Source organism: Helianthus annuus, chromosome 1 (genome assembly GCF_002127325.2).
Source record: "Helianthus annuus cultivar XRQ/B chromosome 1, HanXRQr2.0-SUNRISE, whole genome shotgun sequence".
In the NCBI taxonomy this organism is placed as follows: domain Eukaryota; kingdom Viridiplantae; phylum Streptophyta; class Magnoliopsida; order Asterales; family Asteraceae; genus Helianthus; species Helianthus annuus.
The window spans coordinates 57,514,704-57,542,144 of record NC_035433.2 but is presented as its reverse complement, the minus strand read 5'-3'; the positions used below and the strand labels follow the sequence as shown (position 1 = coordinate 57,542,144).

General features: G+C 36.7%; 1 protein-coding gene across 1 annotated transcript; it reads left to right on the top strand.

Moving 5' to 3' along the window:
• Positions 1–916: 916 nt before the first annotated feature.
• LOC118490207 lies at positions 917–27,441 on the top strand. Its single transcript, XM_035987594.1, has 3 exons — positions 917–1,373; positions 27,248–27,358; positions 27,431–27,441. Exons 1-3 carry the CDS (start codon positions 917–919, stop codon positions 27,439–27,441), a joined length of 579 nt encoding a protein of 192 aa, XP_035843487.1.

The window sequence follows — 27,441 nt, the reverse complement described above, 5'->3', positions numbered from 1 at the left end:
TTGATCGTTCCTCACTTGGTTTCTACTCCTAAGCGAATGATAACCAAGTACATCAATGGTCTACTTCCTGCTATGCGCGATTCTATTGAAGCAGCTCAACTGGAAACTATTGAGGAAGTCTACCGTCTTGCAGCTAGTCTCAACAACAACCGTGTGCGTGATAAACAATTTGCTAATTCTACCTCTTCCAAGCTTGCACATCAAGTTACTCAGCAGCCAAGTGGCAGCAAGAACAAGAGGCGAAAGTCTCAGGGTTCAGGATGCAATGCAATTGTTCCTACTATTCAAAACCCTGTTGCTAAACCTACTCCTGCTGATACTGCTCCAATCACTGCTATTCCCGAAGTCACGAAGCAGTACAATGGGACTCACCCCAAGTGTGCAACTTGCAACTATCATCATCCTGCTAATTCTGCAATCGCTATGGTCACACGACTCCTTATTGCCGTCAAACTAACCCGGCCCAGCAAGCTCAACAAGCCCCAGCTCAGGCAGCTTTACCAGCACCTCCAGCTCCTCTGCAGAATCCAAGGCCAAACAATGTTGTCCGTGCATGCTACAAGTGTGGAGACACTATTCATCTTCGTAACCAGTGTCCTTAGCTGAACCAGGATCAACAGCTAGCCGCTCGTGGACGAGCGTTCAATCTCAATGCTAACCAGGCTCGTAATGACAACAATGTTGTAAATGGTACGTTTCTTGTGAATGACCTTTATGCTTCGATTCTATTTGATACTAGTGCCGATAGAAGTTTTGTGTCCGTAGAATTTGAGTCTTTGATAAACTGTACACGCTCCAAGTTACCCGAGTCTTTCTCTGTTGAAGTCACCAATGGCAAGTCGTTTCTTGTTGATTCTATTTTGTGTGATTGTTCCCTGACTCTTAACGATCACGTCTTTCTATTGATCTAATACCCATGCAACTGGGTAGTTTTGATGTCATTATCGGTATGGATCGGTTGCGCAAGAATCATGTCGAGATTGCTTGTCATGAGAAATTTGTTCGTTTACCCCTTCTGTCTGGTGATATTTTGCACGTCTATGGAGACCGACCTTCGAATGGACTGAGGCTGATGTCATGCACACAAGAGAATAGATGCCTACGTAAACAGAACTTTGCCTTTTTGGCCCACATAGTGGAACAAAAGGGTAAAGGGAAGAACATAAGTGAAGTTCCAGTAGTGTGTGATTTCCCTGATGTCTTTCCCGAAGATCTACCTGGTCTTCCTCCTTCTAGATCTGTTGACTTTCGTATTGATCTCGTACCTGGTGCGACTCCTGTCGCTAAGGCTCCATACCGACTTGCACCTTCCGAGATGCAAGAATTGTCCAGTCAACTTCAAGAATTGCTCGACAAGGGATTCATCCGTCCAAGTACCTCTCCGTGGGGTGCTCCCGTGCTGTTCGTCAAGAAGAAAGATGGTTCGTTTCGTATGTGTATCGACTACCGTGAACTTAATAAGCTTACCGTTAAGAATCGTTATCCTCTCCCTTGTATTGACGATCTATTTGACCAACTACAAGGTGCGTCCTGTTTCTCCAAAATCGATCTTCGTTCTGGTTATCATCAGCTTCGTGTACTCGAGGATGATGTACCCAAGACCGCATTTCGTACTCGTTATGGACACTATGAGTTTGTGGTCATGCCTTTTGGACTGACCAACGAACCCGCTATGTTCATGGACATTATGAATCGTGTGTGTAAACCCTAGTTGGATCGTTTTGTGATAGTCTTTATTGATGATATCCTCATTTATTCTAAGTCTAAAGCTGATCATGCTTGTCATTTACGTCTTATGCTCGAACTCCTACGTGGTGAACGTCTGTATGCTAAATTTTCTAAGTGTGAGTTTTGGATTGATGAAATGCAATTTCTTGGTCATGTCGTTAGTAAGCAAGGTATTCACGTTGACCCGTCCAAAATCGAAGCTGTGAAGAATTGGAGTACGCCTAAATCCGCATCTGAGATTCGTTTATTTCTAGGATTGGCTGGTTATTACCGCCAATTCATGTCAGACTAAGATTGCTATACCTCTCACTTCGTTGACCCAAAAAGAGAAACCTTTTGCTTGGGGTCCCGAGCAAGAGGAATTTTTTCAGACTCTTAAGACCCTTTTGTGTAACGCTCCTGTTCTCACTCTACCCGATGGGAATGATGATTTCGTGGTATATTGTGATGCCTCGAACCGTGGATTGGGCTGTGTGCTCATGTCGCGGGACAAGGTCATCGCTTATGCCTCTCGTCAACTCAAGGTACATGAGAAAAACTATACTACTCACGATCTGGAGCTTGGTGCAGTTGTATTTGCGTTAAAGATCTGGCGACACTACCTGTATGGTACGAAATGTGTAGTCTTCACCGACCATAAGAGCCTCCAACACATCTTTGACCAAAAGGAACTGAACATGCGACAGAGACGTTTGGTAGAACTACTTAACGACTACGACTGCGAAATTCGCTATCATCCTAGCAAGGTGAATGTAGTGGCCGACGCTCTTAGTCGTAAAACCCATTTTAAGGCCATTCGTGTCTCTAGTGATCTGCATGCTTGTATTCGTGAAGCTCAGTACTCGTCAGCTAATGAAGGAAGTATATCTGTTGAAGTTCTTGGCGCTAATGTTAATCAACTCGAAATTAAATCTGATGGTCTTCAGTACTATTTCAATAGAATCTGGGTGCTAGATCGCGATAACCTCCATGAGCTCATTATGAATGAGGCTCATAAATCTCGTTACTTTATCCATCCAGGTGCCGATAAGATGTACCAGGATCTGCGTACGACTTATTGGTGGCCTGGGATGAAGAGGGACATTGCTGTATATGTTTTTAAGTGCCTTACTTGCTCGAAGGTTAAGGCCGAACATCAACGTCCTTCTAGACTCTTAGAACAACCTGAAATCCCAATATGGAAATGGGATAGCATTGCTATGGACTTTATTACCAAACTACCCCGTACGCCTTTTGGTCATGATAGTATCTGGGTTATTGTTGATCGTTTGACCAAATCGGCCCACTTTCTTACTATTCGTGAAGATTATAAAGTGGAGAAACTTGCTCGGATCTATACTGATGAGATTATATGCCATCATGGTATCCCTCTCGACATAATCTCTGACCGTGATGGTCGTTTCAGTTCGCGTCTTTGGCAAACGTTTCAGTCCGCTATGGGTTCGCACTTGAATGTTAGCACGGCCTTTCATCCTCAGACGGATGTACAGACCGAGCGTACTATTCAGACCCTAGAGGATATGCTCCGTTCTTGTGTCATCGACTTTGGTGGTAACTGGGATGTACATTTACCATTGATTGAGTTCTCGTACAACAACACTAATCATTCCAGTATTCAGATGGCTCCTTTCGAAGCTTTGTATGGCCGCAAGTGCCGGTCTCCTCTCAGCTGGCATGAGATTGGTGACAAGCAGTTTACTGGCTCTGAACTCATTCAAGAGACAACGGATAAGATTCTTCAGATCCGTGACAACTTGATCAAGGCTAGGAGCAGACAAAAGAGCTATGCTGATGTTAGGCGCAAGCCTTTGAAATTTGATGTTGGCGACCGAGTTCTTCTCAAGGTATCTCTGTTGGTGCAGTTGTCTGTCGACTACATCTTAGTTCGAGTCTTAGTCTAGGGCTGTTTGTATCATGCACGGAAATCGAGAAATCATGTTTTAGACATGGTTCCGCTTATGTGTCATAGGGTAGTTCCGCTTGAATGTCACTTGGAGGTTTCGCTTGTATGACATGTATACTGAAGCGAAACCCCAACCCTATATAAGGGTCACTCAAGCGAAACTATGTAGCAGTAGTAGTGAGGTTGTGTAACGGCGAAGCCCTGCCAAATCGTCTCCAGAGCTTGTAACTTGTTAATAAGAGCAATAAACAGAGACAAATTAGTGAAATCAAGCTAAACAAAGACTGAATCAATGAATTCCGCCACTGATTCAGTCTGAGCATTCTTCTGATTGACTCGTCTGGTCGTCTAACGATCCTACATGCGGTATCAGAGCTCAGGAGGAAGAGTTCTTACCGTTTAGCTCGTTTTCGCTCAAAAATTCTGGTTTCTACACCTTTTTTCAGTACAGGGACTTTTACCGGTCAAAATTGGATCAAAAGTTCACAGATTGTGCGTAATAGGACACTAACAAACCCTGGAAAGTTTTGGACCTAAATACGAATTAAAAATGGATCAAATCAGCTTCGGACTTGGTTTCGCTTATTCGAACATCTGAGAGTTTCGCTTAATTGACTATATAGTTTCGCTTCTGTGTCACAAAATTGAAAGGTTCCGCTCCAAATTTCTGATAGTTCCGCTTGAAAGGTTCGCTTCAAGTGACAAGTTGGAGTTTCGCTTGTAAGGTTTCGCTTGAAAGTTTCGCTTCAAGTGACAGGTTGGAGTTCCGCTTGTAGAGTTCCGCTTGAAAGGTTCCGCTTCAAAGGACAGTTGTGATAGTTCCGCTTTTGTGAACAGATCAGTTTCGCTTATCAGGACATTTGTAGTTTCGCTTCAGAGTACATCTAGGTTTCACTTTGGAGTTTCGCTTATCAGGACATCAGAGGGTTTCATTTTTTTGTGAACAACAAAGATTTGTTGGGATTATTAGAAAAATGGCAATGGTATTTGATGAACAAGAAAACTATTATTTTGAGAGATTTACTAATTGGAATCAAGGGTTTATAGATGAGAGTTATAAAAGAGTGAGCAAGGATGGATGGGCAAAAAGGTTTAAATATTTTGTATGTTTGAAAGATGAAACTTTGGAAGATCTAGAAAACCGATATGGAGTCTTACTTAGTTACTTGAAAAATCATGAGATATTTCTGTCAGATGCTGAAAAGATAGAAAAGTTTGCAGATGCATTACCTGTTGAGTGGAGTGAATGTTTGAAAAATTTAAGGAAGGATTCAAATTTTTCAAAATTACATCTAAACAGATTCATCAGTATACTGAAAACTCATGAACTTGAAAATAGAAAGAAAAGAAAAGATATGATTAAAGTGTTGGAAAATCATTTGATGGATATGGGATTAGATGTGATTGAAGAAATGAACAAAAGGATTGTTGCATGTGTTAGGGCTAAATATGTGATGAAATACGATATCAAGAGAGGTTGTTATATCGATGAGAATGAAAATCCTCTTGATTTCGTTAAAATATTTTGTGCAGGTACATTCAGGGCCAAGGAAGAAAAAGCTTCAAATGCTGAGGAATCTGTAGAGTTTGGATCTTCAAATTCTGCATCAGTGTGCTCCAAATGTGACAACTTTAAGACTGACAATGACAAACTCGTGAAAGATGCGGAAAGTTTGGCATTGGAGATCAAGAAGTTGAACGATGAGAAACAAGCTGATGATAAGCAGATTCTTATTTTGAAAAGAAATTGTGAGAAGTTGAAAAATGAAAATGGCAAACTGTTAAGTAATTTTAACAGTTTGACATTGGAAAACAAGAAGTTGAAAGAAAAGACAAAAGTTTTTGAAGAAAAGATTAAAGGCCTTGGAATTGAAAAATTAAAAACTGAGAAAGAATTTCAAAGTTAATTAAAAATTCTTGAAGATAGGAGAGATGTGTTTAGCAAAAACAACATTGAAAAACAAAAAATGATAAATTCCCATCTTCAGAAAATTATTAAACTTGAAAAAGAAAGTGAATGTGCTAGAAAGAAAATTGAAGAGTTAGAAAAAGATTTTGAAAGCAAAAAGAAATCTTCAGAAAATGAAGATTTCTGGATAAAGCTTGAGAACAAAAACTTGAAAGCAAATGAAACGAAATTTCAAGAATAGATAAAAGATTTGGAAAATAAAAAGTCTGTTCTTGAAAACTTGAAGAATGAAAATGAAAATTCAATCAAGTCTCATCTTGAAAGAATATCTCAGCTTGAAAGTGAAGCTGAGAATTCCAGAAGCAAGATTGATGTACTTGAAAAGAAATTGAAAGGTTTTGTGACTTCATCAGATAGTTTGAATTTTCCTTGTCCAAAACCAATCAATTCAGTTCCAATAAGTGACAATGTCACAAACTTTGACAATGTCAAAGTCGAAGATTGCGATGAGAAATCTAATGATGTAAAAGAAAAATTTCAGAAAACTGTTCTACAATCGACTGAAAAGGGAGAATGCTCTAAGCAAAAACCTTTGAAGAAGAAAGTAGAACAGAAACAAAAAGATAAAAATTTGGAAAATTTTCAAAAAGAAAATAAAAGTTCATCAGATCGATCATCCAATCGCAATGAAAAATTACAAAAAGTAAAAAATGAAAACTCAAAAATTGTTGGCAATAAGTGGTGCAGGAATCACAGTGCTGAAAAGCCAAATCCAACAATCAACAGGAGAAAGGAATATCACCAAGCCAAACAATGCTTTGATCTGAGTATTTGGGCTGAAAATGGTGATTGGTACGATAACAGAGTGTGTTACCGATGTGGTTATCAAGGACACATTGCTGTTAACTGCCAGAGAAGAAGTTATGAGACGAGAAGATGCTTTAACTGTCAAATCAGAGGTCACATTGCCAGAGATTGCCCAAGGAGATCGAATGACAGATTGAGGGCTAAGTCTCAGAAATTGGCAAAGATTCCAGTCAAAGTCAAGCCCCATGAACAGAAGGTTCTAAAACCTAAAGTTCAAGAACAGACAATTCAAGAAAAGAAAGTTAAACTTTCACAGGGGCAGAAAGACAGACTGAGGAAAAAGAGGAAGAAGGCGAGATAGTATCTTGAGAAGATATTATCCTCGGGTTCATCTGTTGGTAAAAATAAGAGTTCTGATGAATCGACTCCTTCGATTGCAAAGTCAAGCAAAATGAATTCATCAGATACAAATCTGAGGACAAAAGAGGAAAAGAAGAAGAAAAAAATGGTCGGCGATGAATCTGATGTGTCAAAGTCAGACAAGCCACCTGCAGACAATGATTCTGGTTCTTCAAAACCAGAGGAGCCATTGGTTGAGGTAAAAATGGAGAATTCATGTTTAACAATGGATGATGCAAATTTTCCACCATTGTTGAACAAGAATTCAAAATCACCCAAGGACCGTCAGGCTTGGGTGAATCTCTTTAAATAGAAAAACCCGACATGCCGGAGTTCCCAGGTTGGTAAGCGTGGAACATGAATCGGCACATTTCTTGAGAAATTTCACTCTGGTGATTTTTCGCCTTACATGTGGTAAATCAGGGACATTAAGTTGTACTTGATTTTCTACAAATGGTTTATGGTAAAACTGAAAATGATAAATTTTTAAAATGTTTGAAGAAAACAAAGTGATAAAGTAACCCTAAACCTACAAGTGGTTGACAAACAAACTAAGTTTTCCGGAAAAACCATTTTGATTAAAATAAACTTAACTGTTTTGAGATCATAATGGGAAAATAGTTTGTTGAGAGGGGGAGTTCTGATTGTTTACGTCAAGTGGATGGCGAATTGAAGCGATTCGATATCATGTTGTCAAACTTTGTACAGTTTGTTTCAAATTTTCCCAAAAAATCAAAATTAAAACATATTTTGATTTTAGGGGGAGTAAAAATTTAAAAAATTAGAAAATTTGAAAATGTCAAATACATTGAAAAATTAAAAATGAGTTTTAGTGCGAATAAGAGGAAATGATAGTACATCAGCTAGACTGGCACAGTACGCTAAAGATTTGTATTGTATAAATGCAATTAAGCAGTCTCGCTAAAGATGTGCCGGTAGGTTTTCTAAGAATTAGTAAATCAGTTTGGGATATAAACATATATTTCACTTGCGTCTACGTGGGGAACACCTCCAGGATATATAGGTAACCCCTGAAATCCTATTTGAAGGATCCTGTATTCTGAGATACTAGGTCTTTATACTCAGTGATATCTGGGGTATTATCCCGGGACTTCTGCTGTATGGAAGTACTGACCTAGTCCCCGGATAAAACTTTCTGCAAAAAGCTTTGAAATATAAGCTCGCCCTCAGCATGCTGATGAAACAATAAAATTGATAGTCGCTGCTGTTGTAAATAAAAGATCCTCTAAAGGGGACACACCTTAAAGTCGAAGCCGTCATCTCTCTGCGTATACGGAAGTATCGACCTGAGCTCTCACGGCCCTCGCACCTACCCCTTTACAGATATCATTTGTGGTATACTCACCTGTAAGACTGAATACTGGGGGTCTGGATACGGGAGTATATACTGAGGTGGGACACATGTAAATGTTTAAGTTCTAAAATACTAATTCTGTATCCCGAATAGGTTGAACATTTTGTGAGAATTTAAGTGGATCAGAATATCGGCAATCTATGCGAATTGTTTAAAAGCTTAAAATGAATTAACAGCTTAACGGTACTAGTGTTTAGTCAGCAGCTGATATGATCCTCTTGCACGAACTCACAAAAATATGTTTGTATATATTTCTTTTCTGCATTTTATTGTTGTTATTGCTTTTATGTTTCATTCTTGAAAAGTAAAAAAAAAAATTCGACAACTGATGTTGGAGAACTGAAATTCAAAATCTCAAAGGGTAAACATGATGAACAGATGGTTTGGTTAAATTGATTTGATAGGTTTAATCAGATTTTGGAAAGTTTAAAAGTTAATAAATTGTTAAATATGAAAAAGTCTCGAATGATTAGCTGATTCATTAAGTTGAATCACAATTGTGTTTGTTTTGTGATAGATTGTTTGAGTTGTGCAGGTTTCTGATCCTTTTGCTACGGAAAGCCAGGAGATACATCAGAACCTAAGAAGAGTTTAAATTGATAAAGCCAGGAGTTGATTTCAATGGTGATAACGAATTCGAGACGGCGATCCCATCTTGATGATAGGGGGAGTCTGATGAAAGTTAGAGCCAAAGAAAGATCCGGGTTCATAATTCCAGGAAGAGTTCCTGAAGAAGACCGATTAAGAGTGAAGAGCTGTCAGGATTGAAGACTCTCACTGAAGAATCCGTCAACATTCAAGGGGGAGTCTGTTGGTGCAGTTTTCTGTCGACTACATCTTAGTTCGAGTCTTAGGCTAGGGCTGTTTGTATCATGCACGAAAATCGAGAAATCATGTTTTAGACATGGTTCCGCTTATGTGTCATAGGGTAGTTCCGCTTGAATGTCACTTGGAGGTTTCGCTTGTATGACATGTATACTGAAGGGAAACCCCAACCCTATATAAGGGTTACTCAAGCGAAACTATGTAGCAGTAGTAGTGAGGTTGTGTAACGGCGAAGCCCTGCCGAATCGTCTCCAGAGCTTGTAACTTGTTAATAAGAGCAATAAACAGAGACAAATTAGTGAAATCAAGCTAAACAAAGACTGAATCAATGAATTCCGCCTCTGATTCAGTCTGAGCATTCTTCTGATTGACTCGTCAGGTCGTCTAACGATCCTACAATCTCCCTGGAAGGCAGTAGTTCGTTTTGGTAAGAAGGGAAAGCTCACTCCTCGCTATGTGGGTCCTTTCAAGATACGCGAGAGGATTGGCAAGGTGGCGTATAGACTCGACCTGCCACAGGAACTAAACAATGTGCATCCAATGTTCTACGTATCCAATCTACGTAAATGCCTAGCCAACGAGGAACTGCAGGTTCCCCTCGAAGATTTGCAAATAAACGAGGCTGTACACTACGTGGAGAAACCGGTCGAAATCATGGATCAAGGCGTTAGGCGATTGAGGCGTAGCAAAATTCCCTTTGTCAAGGTTCGATGGGAAGGAAAGCGTGGCGCTGAATTCACTTGGGAATTGAAAAGTGAGATGAAGGCCAAGTATCCGCAACTCTTCGAGCAGTCTTCCTCTAAGATTTCGGGGACGAAATCTCCTAAAGGAGGGGAGACTGTAACGCCCTGCGTCCCTAAACTTTAGTCTTTTGGCAAGTTTAGTCCCTGAACTTTGTCTATTGCCAGTTTTAGTCCCTAATCTATGTAATGTTGATACTTTTGATACTTGTGAAACTTTGTGAGTCTTTATTATGCTATAATCTTGATTCTTGATACTTAAACTATGACTCTTGATGCTTAACTTTAGAATCTTGATACTTAATACTTGGAAACTATAATTCTATGAGGCTTGATTCTATGATTCTTGATACTTGATACTTACCCTTGATTCTTGATACTTAATTGGTGCTTGACTCTTGAGACTCGTGAAGCTTGATTCTTGGTTAAACGAGAGACTAGAGTCTTGTCACTGGCGGAATCTATAAAACTTGGAAACTTTTGTGTAATCTAGTTATGTGATACTTTTACCAAACTATATGCAACACAATGCTTAATCTAACTCGCAAACGAATCAAAGACAGGAACGCGGAACAGATAGGATTGGCCAAGTGGCCATCCGATCGGATAGCCACCCGATCGGATGGCCACTCGATCGACCCGCCATCCGATCCGCTGCACACCGCCCTAGTCTTTCTCCCACACTATAAATAGGCCTATCACATCAGTCCTTCACTGATGTGACAACCTCACTAGACCCAGACGCACGCACACCACGTTTCTTCGATTTCTCGGTGATTCCGGTACGTTTTACACTAGAATCTTGTACTTTCTTGATCTACACATCATTCTCTACGTGATTCTCCTTTGAAATCACACTTTTCATCGTGGAATCTCTTAGATCTGAGTTCTTGAGGATGATGTCATCATGGTGGTTTGTACAAACTACTATATGATGTCATTCCTGGTAAGATCTAGCTCAGATCTGAGAAATTCCATGTGTTTTTCACCGAATCTAAGCTAGATCTAAGATTTTTCATAATAAAACTTGAAGATTATCTTCATCTTTTCTTCAACTTTTCAGTTTAAACGGTGGAATCCAGGTCTAAACGGACTGTAGACCTGATGAATGGTCTGGAGTTGGTTGGGAAATGGATTGTTGCCGGAGAAGATGGCCGGAATACGGATCCCGACATAAATTTGTTATAAACAGACGACTGATCGGGCAGGGGTGATTCTCATCCGATCAGAATGGCTGTATGTTGATGAGTTTACCGTTGTCTCGATACGTACCATGCCGTCATCATTAAAACTGAAACTTAGAAGCTTTACAAAGTTATAAACGGGACAAAGACCACTCGATCGAGCGGCAATCCGATCGGATAGCCATCCGATTGAACAGCCACTCGATCAGGTGACACTTGTCTCATAACCTTTCAACACTTAGAAACTTTTTCAGAAAACTTGAAACTTTGGAACCCTTGATCGAATGGCGACCCGGTCAGATAGCCATCCGATCGAACGACCATCCGATCACAACAACCAAGACCCTTAACAATAGTTGACACTTGGATCGAGTGGCAATCCGATCGGATAGCCATCCGATCGGACAGCCACCCGTCCCACTCACACATTAGTCGCCCGATCGAGTGGCAATCCGATCGGACAGCCATCCGTTCCCTCACACATTGTCACCCCTATCGACTGGCAACCCGATCGGATGGCCATCCGATCAGACAGCCATCCGATCCAGTGACTGATTCTGACACTTTGTACAATCTCGTTATTCTGCCCGACTTTTATCTGTTGTAATCTAATCAGGCTAATTCTAAAAGAGCTCCCTTTGATCCAATAACGGTCTTTACCGTTAAGCAATCACTGTGAGTATACTCGATCCCTTTTTTGTTTTAAACTTTGGGATGTAACATGTATTCTATAAACTGCGAGACTTGATACTTTTGAATCTAAACTGTATCCTATGTGTACGTGAAACTTGTGATTCTTGATTCTTGATTCTTCGTGCTATGTGGCGTTTAATCCAGAAATTTGTAGTTCCGCCTTAACAATAGTAGCGCTATAGGAGATGCACCTCCCCATTATTCTCGGGGGTATTGTTAGGAGGATTCTAGTTTACCTTGAGTCTTGGGTAAACGCTAAAGCATCGGGATACTTGGGCTATCACTGGTTGGACTGCGACGCTAGCACGGCTGAAACTATTTTTATTACTAACATTGTGGATGTGAGTTGTTTTAATCTACTAATCTATATACTCAAACTTGTATACTCGCCGGTACATTTTGTACTGACTCTATTTTAATACATGTTGCAGGCTGACAGGATGCTAGGATTGTTGAAACAAGCTAGGATGCTGCTTAGAAACACCTCATAGTCTAATCTAGAATCATTTGAAACAATTTGAACAATATTTGTTATGTTTTGTTCTTGATACTTGATGTTGATGTTTGATCTAGACAATTATCGCATGAAATCAATCTAATTACTATTGAAATATCTAGTGTTATGGAATCTCATGAGCAATCTGAACGTTTAGTGCTCGCACACCGATGTTTCCGCCATCGGTTGGGGTGTGACAATGAAGACCTAAATACTGTTGAAGACTAAGCACTGATGCTCAATCTACTGTCATGGTTCAAGTACTGCTGATGAAGCAAAGCACTGCTAGGAGTATAACAGTGGAATGAGAAGCAGTAGTTTAGTTTATTTCTTTGTATTAATGTAATCAGTAGTTTGGTCTAGCAGTGTTTGTAATAGGCAGTAGTTGTAAGTTGTTAGGAGGTTAGATGTCACTTTCATGGTGACGTCAGCAAAGATGCTTCAGTGGTTTGTTCTGTACTATAAATAGAACAGTACCCTGTACTGTTCTATTAGCTCTTTCTTCACCAAGTCATTTTGTACGAACAAACCATTGTGAGCTCAGGCTGAGGGGGAGACTTTGTGTATGCATGCAATAGTTTTGTTTATTGTAATCAAATACAATCATCCGATTCTATTATAAACATGTTTGCTGAAAATTGTTCTCTCTTTGATTGTGTTGAAAGTTTATTCATATAATTCCGCTGCAATTGTTTATCATTGATCTTCATTTTAGTTAAACAAACACAATCTTATCAAACTCAGATCCTAACAATTACTGAATTGTATAAAACAGGGTGCACGAGAATAGAACAAAGTGTGTCTTACAAAAGTTGTATTTTGCCATCTTTATCTAAAACGCCATTCATATAATACGCCAAACTTAATGATGGGACACATTACAGCCTTAACAGATAAAGCTGAACAAACAGTAACTACAAACAGTAACTGAAACTACAGAAACTTTATTACTAACATTTATTATATTAAAATACCGCCTAAACTACGCGCTAAAAACATCTTATATAAACGTCTCAGGACCTTTCAGTGATCACACCAAAAATAAACGCCATATTATAAAACGCCAGAAAGTTCAAAAACCACCCCATGGCAATTTTCTTCGATATTCAGTTTTGTTCTCAATAAAGTTTCACTCAATGTGTTGGACAATATTCTTAAGTGAGAATATTGTCCATCTCATTGAGCAAAATCTTATTGAGTTTATCCTTACCTATTTTATTTTTCCTTACAAAAGTTAATTAATTGTATTTTTTATATTTTCAAAACCCCATAATTACTTGTCACATTATAGGTCTGCATCCTACATCACACGACAAAGATAAAAAATACACATGAAAAAAAGATAATTTCTATTGTTTTTAGCGCCAAAAACATAAAGACCTAATCTACTTCATGCCAAAAAAAGGTCATTATATAAGTAGAACAAGTAAACAAACTTAACACGTCACAAATTGTCTAAACACGGCACAAATTGTGTAAAACGCCATACAACTTAAAAAAATGGCTCAAGTTATTGCATGGAGGTTTGATAGGTCAGAGAGACGTTTCATCCTAAAGTTCTCTGACAGGAGAAGGGTGAAGGTCAAGACCATCAAGGCCATACTTAGTATGGATGAGGCCATTTAGAGGGATATTCTAGCCCTTGGGGTTCCAATGGCCAACGAGTGTGAAAGGACTCAAAAAGTAATAAGAGGAGTGAAGAGAAGATTTCCAACAGATGATGATGATAATGATGTTTTTGATCTACCAATAGTTAACGGTTGGAGTTTGGATGAACAATCAAGAACGGTGAAAGTGACTTATCAAAACGAGGAGGATGGTTCATTGACGATGGACGAAGTGCTGAACACAGATAGACTACACCTTTTTGAACAACTCTGTGATTTAGCACCTTCGCACGCTACAACATCCAGGATTGTGATTATATTTAAATATATGATGTGAGATAGGCTAAACCAGTTCATGACGTTATACGCCAATGACCTAGATGAAGATAAGTGATGAGCAAAGCGATGGGTACATCTCTAATATAATACCATCCATAAAAGAATATGAGTTTAGTTTGATTACGTCTTATTTGTAATGTTTTGAATTATGAATGAATTATAATGAATTTGGGAACGCCATGAACGCCAAGAAATTTACTTTTATAAGAAAAAAGGGATTAATTCAACTGGACATATCTACAAAAACGTCAAAAAATTGTAATGTTTGAATTATTAAAGGTATATAATGAATTTGGGAACGCCATGGACGCATATATGTTTACTTTTATACGACAAAAAGAATTACTTTCAACTTGACAGATCTAAAAAAAACAAGAAAACGCCAAAAAATTGCAATGTTTGAATTATTAATCGATTATAATGAATTTGGAATCACCATAAACGCCAAGATATTTATTTTGTAACACAAAAATGATTAACTCAACTCGGCAAATCTAGAAAAACAATAAAACGCCAAGGAGTTTTTTTTAACTACACACCAAAAAACTCCTACACGCCACAAATGACAACGTTGTGTGAGAGATGCATTGGAAAAGAAAATAAAAGGACAAAAAAACCCCTTCGCTTTGATTATATCGCGCGCCACGTTTTCGACCGGGATCAGTTCTCACCGTTTTCACACTTACAACCGTTTTCTCCTTATCCTGTTTCTATATATATATACATATATATATATTATAATTATTTAAAAAAAACATGGGCTGGCCACACACATATACATGTCTCAAAAATCAAGCTCAAGTGTGCTGGTGGTTGCTTAATATAGGAATTGATTATGACTATGTTAAATGTTGTTCGAGATGAGACAAATAAACGCCAAAGATGACACCCCAACAAGTGATCTCAGTAGGTATAGTGGATAGAATCATGTAGGGACTATGTTGTAACATCCGCCCGAAAATGGTTTGAAACCCGACTCGTTTTGTAAACCGGATCCTACGTGTAATAAATAAAAATGGAATTTTTATTATCGTTTTATTTATATTTATTATTTATAATATTTTTATAATAAATTAACTAATATAATTATTTAATGGTTTAAAATAATAATTATATAATGAAAACTCAGTTAAGACCGTTAATATTTATAAAGGAAAGTGATAACGAGGTTAGAATTGTACGTTATGGTTAGTTATAAAAGAAAGGGACTGAAATTGACTTTTTCCAAACTTGAAACCTCCGCACACTACGCACACGCGGTCAATACCCCACCCACACACCTTTTGACCCATCCACATGCCCTGATCGTGTCCCACACGTGCCTCACCACTTGCACTCTTTCTTCTTCGCCCGTCGGTCACCCAACCCGACCTGGAACCCGACCGACTACTAGATGTCATTTGCGAAGACCAAACGACTTCATTTCGATGCCAAACGACTTGCTTTTGTGGAGAAACGACCCTTATGTCGTTTAAATGATTCAGTCACATCCATAATTAATCATATTGATATCAATTCAATACACCAGTAAATCGAATTTATACCGTACAATTATAACGTATTTTAAGTGACCCGATTCACACATAGAAAACATAACGAGAATAAAGGAAAAACTGACACGTGTAATAAAAAAGGATTAATTAGAGTTTAAAAAAAACACAATTTGACTCCATTGGTTTGGAACAAAATTTTAGAAATGTAGATAAAATAAGCACGAATACGTATTATATTTAACTTTACTCGTTTCCAAAAAAATATGTCGAAACGTAGATCAACTGGAATTTATACCGACACGTACATAAAAATATGCACATAAAAATAGTTTTTTAAACGAAAACGTATTATATTTGACCTCCCTTATTTCCATACACATTATATTGCGTATATTACTAATTTAATTGTGCAATCTGGGCTTGAAAATAAATACGTTAATGATTTTATAAAAGCTTTTAGAATAGTGTTACACGATGTTTTTAAAAGCGGAAAGGAAAAGATATCAAGAATATAGAAACCTTTGTGACGATGTGTGTGCCAAATATTTTGATTCTAACTGGGACGTACTTACTCATTGGAATTCAACTTCTCATATGTTTAAAAGCTTTTCATGGTAGTCTTTGTGAAGAAAATGAAATCGAATTATTTCCGCCATTGGCTGGAATAATATTCAACATCTCATCGAATTTCTTACGGTTTTCAAAACTGCTATAGCAAATGTATCCAAGATTTTCTATCCCAAAAGTAATTTAGTTCTTTCATAATTATTTTTAATAACCTTAAACTTAAAAAATTTTGAAAATAAAAATTCAATGTTTTCTCTAATTACAAAACCAATGAAAGAAAAAAATCAAAATTACTTTTTTTTTGGAATTATCACCCATTCTTACTTGTGCAGCCTCTTAAAACACATGTTAAATATTGCGGGATTGAAGCATCCATAGATGAAATATTTGAAAATTTGAATATGCATGAGTCCAACCAAACTTTAAAATCCAACGCTAAGGAATAATAATTCAACAAACGTTTGAATATATATATATATATATATATATATATATATATATATATATATATATATATATATATATATATTATTTTAAAAAAACATGGGCTGACCACACATATATACATGTCTCAAGAATCAAGCTCAAGTGCTGGTGGTTGCTTATTACAGGACTTGATTATGAATATGTTGAATGTTGTTCGGGATGAGACAAATAAACGTCAAAGATGTCACCCCAACAAGTGATCTCGGTAGGTATAGTGGATCGAATTATGTAGGGACTATGTTGTAACATCCGCCCGAAAACGGTTTGAAACCCGAGTCGTTTTGTAAACCGGATCCTATGTGTAATAAATAAAAAATGGAATTTTTATTATCGTTTTAGTTATATTTAGTATTTATAATATTTTTTATATTAAATTAATTAATATAATTATTTAATGGTTTAAAATAATAATTATATAATGAAAACTCAGTTGAGACCGTTAATATTTATAAAGGAAAGTGATAACGAGGTTAGAATTGTAAGTTATGGTTAGTTATAAAAGACAGGGACTGAAATTGACTTTTTCCAAACTTTAAACCCCCGCACACTACCCACACGCGGTCAATACTCCACCCACATGTCTTTTGACCCACCCACATGCCCTGATCATGTCCCACACGTGCCTCACCACTTTCACTCTTTCTCCCTCACCCGTCGGTCACCCAACCCGACCTGGAACCCGACCCGCTACTAGATGTCATTTGCGAAGACCAAATGACTTCAATTTCGATGCCAAATGACTTGCTTTTGTGGAGAAACGATCCTCATGTCGTTTACATGATTCAGTCACATCCATAATTAATCATATTGATGTCAATTCAATACACCAGTAAATCGAATTTATACCATACAATTATAACGTATTATATGTGACCCGATTCATATATAGAAAACATAACGAGAATAAAGGAAAAACTGACATGTGTAATAAAAAAGGATTAATTAGAGTTTAAAAAAACACAATTTGACTCCACTGGTTTGGAACAAAATTTTGGAAATGTAGATAAAATAAGCACGGATACGTATTATATTTGACTTTACTCGTTTCCCAAAAAAATGTCGAAACGTAGATCAACTGGAATTTATACCGACACGTACATAAAAATATGCACGTAAAAATGGTTTTTTAAACGAAAACGTATTATATTTGACCTCACTTATTTCCATACAAGTTGTGTTGCGTATATTATTAATTTAATTATGCAATGTGGGCTTGAAAATAAATATGTTAATAATTTTATAAAAGCTTTTAGAATAGTGTTACACGATGTTTTTAAAAGCGGAAAGGAAAGATATCAAGAATATAGAAACCTTTGTGACGATGTTGGTGCCAAATATTTTAATTCTAAGTGGGACGTACTTTCTCATTGGAATTCAACTTCTCGTTTGTTTAAAAGCTTTTCATGGTATTCTTCGTAAAGAAAATAAAATCGAATTATTTCTGCCATTGGCTTGGAGTAATATTCAACATCTCATCGAATTTCTTACCGTTTTCAAATCTTCTACAACAAATATATCCAAGATTTACTATCTCACAAGTAATTTAGTTCTTTCGTAATTATTATTATTAATAACCTCAAACTTTAAAAATTTTAAAAATAAAAAATCAATGTTTTCTCTAATTACAAAACCAATGAAAGAAAAAAATTCAAAATTATTATTTTTTGGAATTATCACCCATTCTTACTTGTGCAGCCGCTTAAAACACATTTTAAATATTACGAGGTGAAGCATGTATAGTGAAATATTTGAACAAAATCCAACACTAAGGAATAATTCAACAAAAGTTTGAAAATATATATATATATATATATATATAGAGGAAGGTTCAAATGAAAACCACTATTTATTGTGAAAACTCGAAAACTAATTAAAAAAGGCAAAAAAACATACCAATTTTTTTTTTGCAAACCAATTTTCGCAGATTTTTATATATAAAAAAAATTTCAAAAAAAAAAATAAAATTGTGTAGTGCACATGTGTTACTACACATGCGTAATACAATTTTTTTTTTGAAAAAAAGTTTTTTTTATATATAAAAACCTGCGATTTTTATAAAAAAAATTGAAAAAAAAATTGTGGGTTTTTAGGCTTTTTTTAGTTAGTTTTCGAGTTTTCACAATAAAAGTGGTTTTCATATATATATATATATATATATATATATATATATATATATATATATATATATATATATATATATATATATATATATATATATATATATATATATATATATATAGGGTAGGGATCCTAAGAGAAGTCCACCCTATATGAGAAACTTGAGAAGCATTCTGGACCACACATTTTTCTAAGCCTTTCGTAATATACACATATGTATAGTTTAAAATTGACTATATACATATATGTATATTGAGTTATACACATATGTATATAGTCAATTTTAAACTATACATATGTGTATATTACGAAAGGCTTAGAAAAATGTGTGGTTCAGAATGCTTCTCAAGTTTCTCAACTAGCCTATCACTTCTCACATGATCCTTATCCTATATATATATATATATATATATATATATATATATATATATATATATATATATATATATATATATATATATATATATATATATATATATATATATATATAGGGCTGGGCTATATAGAAAACCCTAAAAATTTTAAGAAACCCTAGAAAACCCAACCTCCCAACATTTTGTTTTTTGAAAAAAATAACACATGTAATATACATGTTTTTAAGAGTTTTGGGCCAAAAAAAAAAAACAAAAAAGCGCCGAAGGAATGTTTTTAAAAGAAATAAACAAGTTTCAGCATTTTTTGTCTAACACATGTTAGTCACAAAAGTTGCTGAAATTTGTTTATTTTTTTTTAAAAAAAATCCTTCGGCGCTTTTTTGTTTTTTTTTTTTTTTTGGCCCCAAACTCTTAAAAACATGTATATTACATGTGTTATTTTTTTCAAAAAAAATGTCGGGAGGTTGGGTTTTCTAGGGTTTTTTTAAAATTTTTAGGGTTTTTTGTCTAGCATTAGCCTATATATATATAGGGGAATGCTAGACAGAAAACCCTTAAATTCTTAGGAAACTCTGGAAACTCAAATCTCCCCCCATTTTTACCCAACCTCCCGACATTTTTTTTTTGAAAAAAAATAACACATGTAATATACATGTTTTAAAGTGTTTTGGGCCCAAAAAAACAAAAAAGCGCCGAAGGTATTTTTTAAAAAAAAATTAACAAATTTCAGCAATGTCCGGTTGCCTAACATGTGTTAGACAAAAATGCTGAAAGTTGCTGAAATTTGTTTTTTTTTAAAAAAAAACCCTTCGGCGCTTTTTTGATTTTTTTGGCCCAAAACCCTTAGAAACATGTATATTACATGTGTTATTTTTTTCAAAAAAAAAAAAAGTCGGGAGCTTTGAGTTTTCCGGGTTTCTTAAATGTTATAATTATTTAAAAAAAAACATGGGCTGGCCACACATATATACATGTCTCAAGAATCAAGCTCAAGTGCTAGTGGTTGCTTAATACATGACCTGATTATGACTATGTTGAATGTTATTCGGGATGAGACAAATAAACGTCAAAGATGACACCCTAGCAAGTGATCTCGGTAGGTATAGTGGATCGAATTATGTAGGGACTATGTTATAACATCCGCCCGAAAACGGTTTGAAACCCGACTTGTTTTGTAAATCGGATCCTACGTGTAATAAACAAAAATGGAATTTTTATTATCGTTTTATTTATATTTATTATTTATAATATTGTTTTATATTAAATTAATTAATATAATTATTTAATGGTTTAAAATAATAATTATATAATGAAAACTCAGTTAAGACCGTTAGTATTTATAAAGGAAAGTGATAACGAGGTTAGAATTGTAAGTTATGGTTAGTTATAAAAGACAGGGACTGAAATTGACTTTTTCCAAACTTGAAACCCCCGCACACTACCCGCACGCAGTCAATACCCCACCCACTTGCCTTTTGACCCACCTACATGCCCTGATCGTGTCCCACACGTGCCTCACCACTTTCACTCTTTCTCCTTCGCCAGTTGGTCACCCAACCCGACTTGGAACCCGACCCGCTACTAGATGTCATTTGCGAAGACCAAACGACTTCATTTCGATGCCAAATGACTTGCTTTTGTGGAGAAATGATCATTATGTCATTTAAACGATTCAGTCACGTCCGTAATTAATCATATTGATATCAATTCAATACACCAGTAAATCAAATTTATACCGTACAATTATAACGTATTATATGTGACCCCATTCACACATAGAAAACATAACGAGAATAAACGAAAAACTGACACATGTAATAAAAAAGGATTAGTTAGAGTTTAAAAAAACACACAATTTGACTCCATTGGTTTGGAACAAAATTTTAGAAAAGTAGATAAAATAAGCACGAATACGTCTTATATTTGACTTTACTCGTTTCCCAAAAAAAAAATGCCGAAACATAGATCAACTCGAATTTATATCGACATGTACATAAAAATATGCACGTAAAAGTGGTTTTTTAAACGAAACGTATTATATTTGAACTCACTTATTTCCAGAAAAAGCTTACGTTAAAACGTAGACCAATTCAAATTTATACCAACACATACATAAAAATATGCTCCTAAAAGATTAGTTTTAACAAAGAGGCTATTTATGTTTTGTAGTAGAAAACATATGAATTTAACCTAGTAAAAATGGATAATGGGAAAAGCCATCAACTTTCCTAATTAAGATACATAGAATTGTTTTTTTTTTATATTTGAGAATAGAGGGGTGTATATAAACTCAACATAACTAGAAGATTGACTCGTGTGCGTTGCGTCACGGCCAACAAAATTGACATCTTGTTGATCAGATTCACATTTACAATGTATTAAAGATGTTTTGTCGGTTAAGCCTGTATTATTATCTTATACAAATAAGTAATTCACCAAATAATCTCAATACAATTAAGGGTATCATAATTAATATGTTACATAACTTGTATCCATATAAATAACCTATCGTATTAAGCTCCCTGCGTTGCGGCGGGGACGTAAAACCATGAAAAATAGCACCAATGCCACACTATAGCCAACAACCACCAACATTGAAGTTGTGGCGTTTTAACGTGGAAAAAAATAGATGACATAAACACACTGAACCACACATGTACGTTGCCCCATGCTAACTCGCAAAATTTCGAACGAAACGTATAACAAAACGTAAAATCGTTGAACCACACACACATTGTGCCGTGTTAAGTCGGAAAATTTATATCTAAACGTAAAACGAAAAATTTCGCAAAATATGAAAGACATGGGGGATCAAAGTTGAAAGTAAAAAGGTTGTGAGGTTAAATTGGAAAAACAAAAAACTTTTGGGTTAAACCTACAAAATCAAGTAGTTTTTGGTTTAAAGTGAAACATCAATTTTTTTAACCCCCAAAACATGGGGTATAACACCTCAATGCCTCAACTTGTTGTAAATTTATATTATGTAAATTTATACACACTAAGCATCATGTACAAACCCACTATGCACACACATCTTTCAAATTAATAATATATAAATTATTAAGATTGTTTACGTTTAACTAGAGTAAAAAACGACAATGCATAGAACCCTCTATGTACCTATTTGTTATACAACCATCACTTGTGCTCTAGTGGTGGCCACGGATATTTAAGTTCCACCTATGGTGGGTCCGGGTGAGTTTTCCCCTCCAGGTCTCAAGTTCGAGTCTGGGTGATAGGAGTTTCTCATTGAGGGGTTTAAATTGGGGATCTATTGTGCGAGGGGGCTCTCTAGCGCGGACTCGGTTAAGACAACGTATGCTAGACCTCCCGACATTCGCGAATAATTCACACCATTAAAAAAAACCTATTTGTTACACAGTTCCGACTTCCAATAAAGGAGAAATCCCAATGACATAAGAAAAGCTGATGTGTCAGCTAGAGAGCATGTCCAACAAGACTTTTCTTATGTCATTATTACATCATAAATGTTAATATAAAATCACTTTAAAATTCAAACCACTACCCTACATTCAAAATTCAAAGGTCTGGCCCATATTCAAAGTTCAAAGATCTGTCCTTCATTCATAACTGAAACCACTGATGTTCATTCAAAATTCAAACATCTGATGTTTCAAAATTCAAAATTCAAAATTGTGGCTCCATGTATATAAGATACATCAGGCTCCACATTCAAAATTCAAACCTCAGTTTAAATGCATCTTCAAACAATTCTCAAATCAATAATCAGTAACGATCTTAACTCTCTGTCTCTAAAACTCACTTTCTATCTCTCTCAAATTCAAAATCGCTCATAATCAAGATTTTCAAAATCGCTCAGCAGATGGTGGTTCGTTGAGAGGGAGAGTTTCAGATCAAACAAAACAATGGAAGCAACAATGGGATTGATGAGAAGAATGCCTCCAAAACACACCGAAACTGCTCTCTCCGCTCTCCTCAGCCTCCTGCCGGACCACTCCTCCGATCTACTCTCTCAAATCGATCAACCTATTCAGGTACTTTTCACCTTTTTTTTTTCTTCAAGCCCTAATTTGCAATATTATACATCGATTCTGTTATTGTAGCTCGAAATTATTGATTTGTTAATCGATTTTATTGTTATCTGTTGTTTGAGATTCAAAATAAGAGTTCCTAGGGTTAGAGATTTAATCAATTTCAGTTTAGTTAGGGATTCGTATGATGAATAGTTAGAGAACAAAGGCAATGGAGAAGAAGATAAGGAAACTTCAACGGCCTGTTCTCATTCTTCATCAGCATTTTCTGTACTTGCAGGTTGGTTCTTTCAATTTCGTAAAATTTTCAGAGCATTTAATCGGTGAAACTTATTAGTGTTTGTGATTATCTGTTTTTTGTACATTATCTGTTGGGGATGATTATGTCGGTGAAACTTCAACGACCTGTTCTCATTCTTCATCAGCATTTTCTGTAGTTGCAGGTTGGTTCTTTCAATTTCATAAAATTTTCAGAGCATTTAATTGGTGAAACTTATTAGTGTTTGTGATTATCTTTTTTTGTACATTATCTGCTGGGGATGATTATGTCGGTTGATTGATTAGAAAGAAGAATCGTTCAATCTGATCGTGTCATGTTTGGTAACTTACTAAATGTGTTGAAAGTACTCTTAAATGTTTCAAAACTGAAATCTAATGGTGAGTGGGTTTGTCCAATGCAACGGTTTGAAACTATGCCCCTAATTGTTAGGGCTTTTATCACTTAGATTGAAGTAGTTGTGTGAATATTTCATTTTCAGAAAAGATTTAATTTTTCTTGTATTTTGTTTTCAGATAACAATTAGTTAAATAATATTCTTAGAAGGCTTATACATTAAAGCATGGTGGTGTCTTGGTGTATTCAGTGTTTGAAGACTAACCGGCGCCGGCGGTGAGCCAGATTTGATGGATGGTTGGTTGGTTCAGTTTTGTTTCAGATCATTTGATTCCAATCCCATGTCTGATGTTAAAAAATTTTGTTTAAATGGAAGTTGGTGGTGTCTTGGTAACTGGAGTAGTCACCGGCGGCATAGTAGTCCAATGGACGGTTGGAACCGAAGTCGGTCAATGACGGTTCACGGTGATGGATTAGTGGGAACAGTGTTGTGAGATTCACTTTCAGAACTGATTGTTAATGATCATATATGTGGCTTGTCACACCCCAACCGATGGCGGAATCATCGGGGCGCGGCACTGAGCGAAACAGATTGTCCAGAAGTTTCCATAACAATTATCATTACTATTCAATTTAAAGTAACATGTCTCATACCATGCCTCAAACAGTAAACAAATTATTACAGACAAAATCTAGGCAAATAATTCTGTTCCGACAACTCAGATTTAAATATAACAATTGTTTATCTGCTTCTAGAGACCCTTGATTCAATTACTACAGACAACTATTTGTTGGACTCTAGAGCTTTATTCTAGCCTCGCTTTCCTAGCAGATAAGCATCCTAATTACCTGTCACATACATTAAAATAAAAGTCAATACACATAGTGTAAAGGCGAGTATACAAGTTTGATAATAGCATATAGAGTTCGAAATAGTTTACGCATAACCAGCACGTACACAGCGGAAAACGAAGCATGTTAATTATCGATACGGATCTATCGATACCAATGACTGCGGGTTGACTAAGGCAGTTCGTAATACATGATCACCACTGTAATCCATGCAAATAATTGTCCTTAACAACCCCCGCATGAGCGGGTGCTGAGTCCAAACTATAGTACTATCGTCGTTAAGGCAGGTAGACAACATTCCATGTGTAAACATAACAAACAAGCATTCATTAAGTCACGTAATACATGCGGTAACGGTTAGCGTTTTAAAATATTGCGTAGTGTGTTCGATGTGATTTCGTATATGTAACGTATGTAACACCCAAAAGTGCATAAAGCAAAAAGGGATCGAGTATACTCACAGCGGTTGATGGATTGAAGGGAGCGCTTGAGAGTAAGGTAGAGCGCTTGAGAGTAAGGTTAGCCTGAACAGTTCGATAGTATAATGATAAGCAATGCGTAAAACGGAAACAAGTGTCGATGGATCGGACAACTGGTCGATCGGACGGTAGTCCGATCGGACGGCTGACCGTTCGGTTGACAGTCCGTTTGAATAGTTATCCGGTCGGACTGGAGTCCGATCGGATGGCTGTTCGAGTCGATTGTTTCTTCCTTTGAGTAGGATGTGTTTGTGTATGATGGTTGACTTTTGAAGTTTTCGTTGTAGCATTTGAAAACCTTGAAGTATCTTTGCCTTTCAGGTCGGTCGATCGAACGATCGTTCGATCGGTCGGCAACCCGATCGGCTGGTACTTCAGTGAGGGACATTTCCTCAGCAAGAGGTCACTCGGTCGAACAGTAGTTCGATCGGGAGGCGTTTCCGTGCATCGAACATGTTGAAAAGTCGATTAAGTGTTGAAGTCAAGTATCTCATGATCCGAAGAGTAATCCAATCGGACGGTAGTCCGATCAGTTAGCCGTTCGTTCAATACCCAACTTCAAACTAGTTGATTAAGTGTGGGACCATGTGTTAGCCGATCGGCTGGCCGGTCGATCGGCTGACTGTCCGATCGGCTGGCTATCCGTTCGGACAGCAGTCCGATCGATCAGCACCCTGACCTGGTCGGCCTGTTCGTCTAACACTTGGTTGTTCAGATTGTTTATCGTTTTATCGGGATATTTTGACAACGAGTCAAACAACAGAAACCTCGTCTTTACTTGGTTCTCCTGTTCGGACAGGAATCACCCAAATCCGGTTGATTAACGGTTCGAGGCGGTGTTTAACGTTTAACCCGAAATCGGTGAACCTCGTGGATAGATTCCAGATCTTGAGTCACGCAACCACCGAAATGGTTAGTAAGTCGGCACAAGCTCCGTTTCTATCGGTTTTGGAGGTATTGAGTGTAAAAGAGTTGAAAGAAAATTGGAAAACCATCTTTCAATCCCTTTTACCGTGAATATGTTTAGATCTGTGAAGGATCTTTGTTTGTTTATGTGGAAATCGGTTAGATCCAAGTTATTCTTGATGGATTGAGGCCAAAACATGAAGTTCTTCAAGAACACCATGATGACATCATCCTAGAACACTTGAATCTTGATGATTTCACGGTTAAAAGTTAAGAGTTAAAAGCTAGAAAGGTGTAGGAGTGCGTGTAGATCAAGAAAGTACAAGATTTAGGTCGAGATCTTACAGGAATCAAGAGAAATCTGAGAAAAGATGGGGAGCACGAGCTGGTCGGACAGAGGTTTCCAAAAGTAGAAAGTTTGACAATGACAGGGGTATTTATAGGATGCCAAAAGAGGTAAAGGCTGGCCGATCGGTCAGGCAGCACGATCGAACAGCAGTCCAATCGGCTGGCTGTTCGATCGGCTAGTAGCCTGATCGATCAGCTGCCTGATTCGAGTGTTCGGTGCGATGATTTTTGATATTTCGATTTCGATTGCGAGCGATGCGAATGCGATAGTGATTTCCTTTCAAATTACTTTTAATCCCAACTACTATATCAACATACAAGTATCCCTATTCCGTATTCGGTTTGCGATTGCGATTCGATTGAGATTGAGTTCGATTGCGATTCGATTGATTACCACATATAACATAAATAAACACGCACAAGTAACACATAAGGCACACACACGTATAACAGTAACCCAAAATGTGTATATTCGAGTTTGCGAGCGCGATGATGATTAGATTAGATCGATTAGCTTTTAATTAACTTTATCGCATTGTTACTTCCTATTATTCACAGTCGTAAAGAGGTTCGTATTGAGAATATACTTTGATTGCAATAAATTACTCCACATAATACAACTAACGTAAGAACATAAAATAGACTAACTACAGTCAAAGAAGTCAAAACAGGGATTGAGCAAGGAGAGACAGATTGCTATTAGCGATCTTTTCCTCCTTTGACTTCAATCTTGACTTTGACTTTGACTTTCGAAACACTGGGGTGTTACATGGCTCAACTAAGTCAATACAATCAACAAACGAGTCGAGTCAAAGCTGGCCAGACACAAGTTTATACCGAGTCATGGTTTATACAGATTCGATTATGACGATGGAGATAACTTTTGGTCAAAGGTTAGTTCTGTTGTTTGTGTAATGATAGTTGGGTGATGTTCGAAAACACCAGCTTAGATCTGTATATTTTTAAGTGCTTATATACATTTTTTATGAACAGTTCTATCACCTGCATTTATGCTTATTGTTTCAAAACTGAAATCTAATGGTGAGTGGGTTTATGCAATGCATCAGTTTGAATCTATGCCCCTAATTGTTAGGGCTTTTATCAGTTAGATTGAAGTAGTTATGTGAATATTTCATTTTTAGAAAAAATTTAATTTTTCTTGTGTTTTGTTTTCAGATAACAATTAG

What these genes read in the sequence shown, in the direction of transcription:
- LOC118490207 (XM_035987594.1), top strand. Translation starts at nt 917, where the DNA reads ATGCAACTGGGTAGTTTTGATGTCATTATCGGTATGGATCGGTTGCGC. An exon ending in CAAGGGATTCATCCGTCCAA is followed by an intron (nt 1,374 to 27,247) that starts GTACCTCTCCGT and finishes TTTTATGAACAG; the next exon opens with TTCTATCACCTGCATTTATG.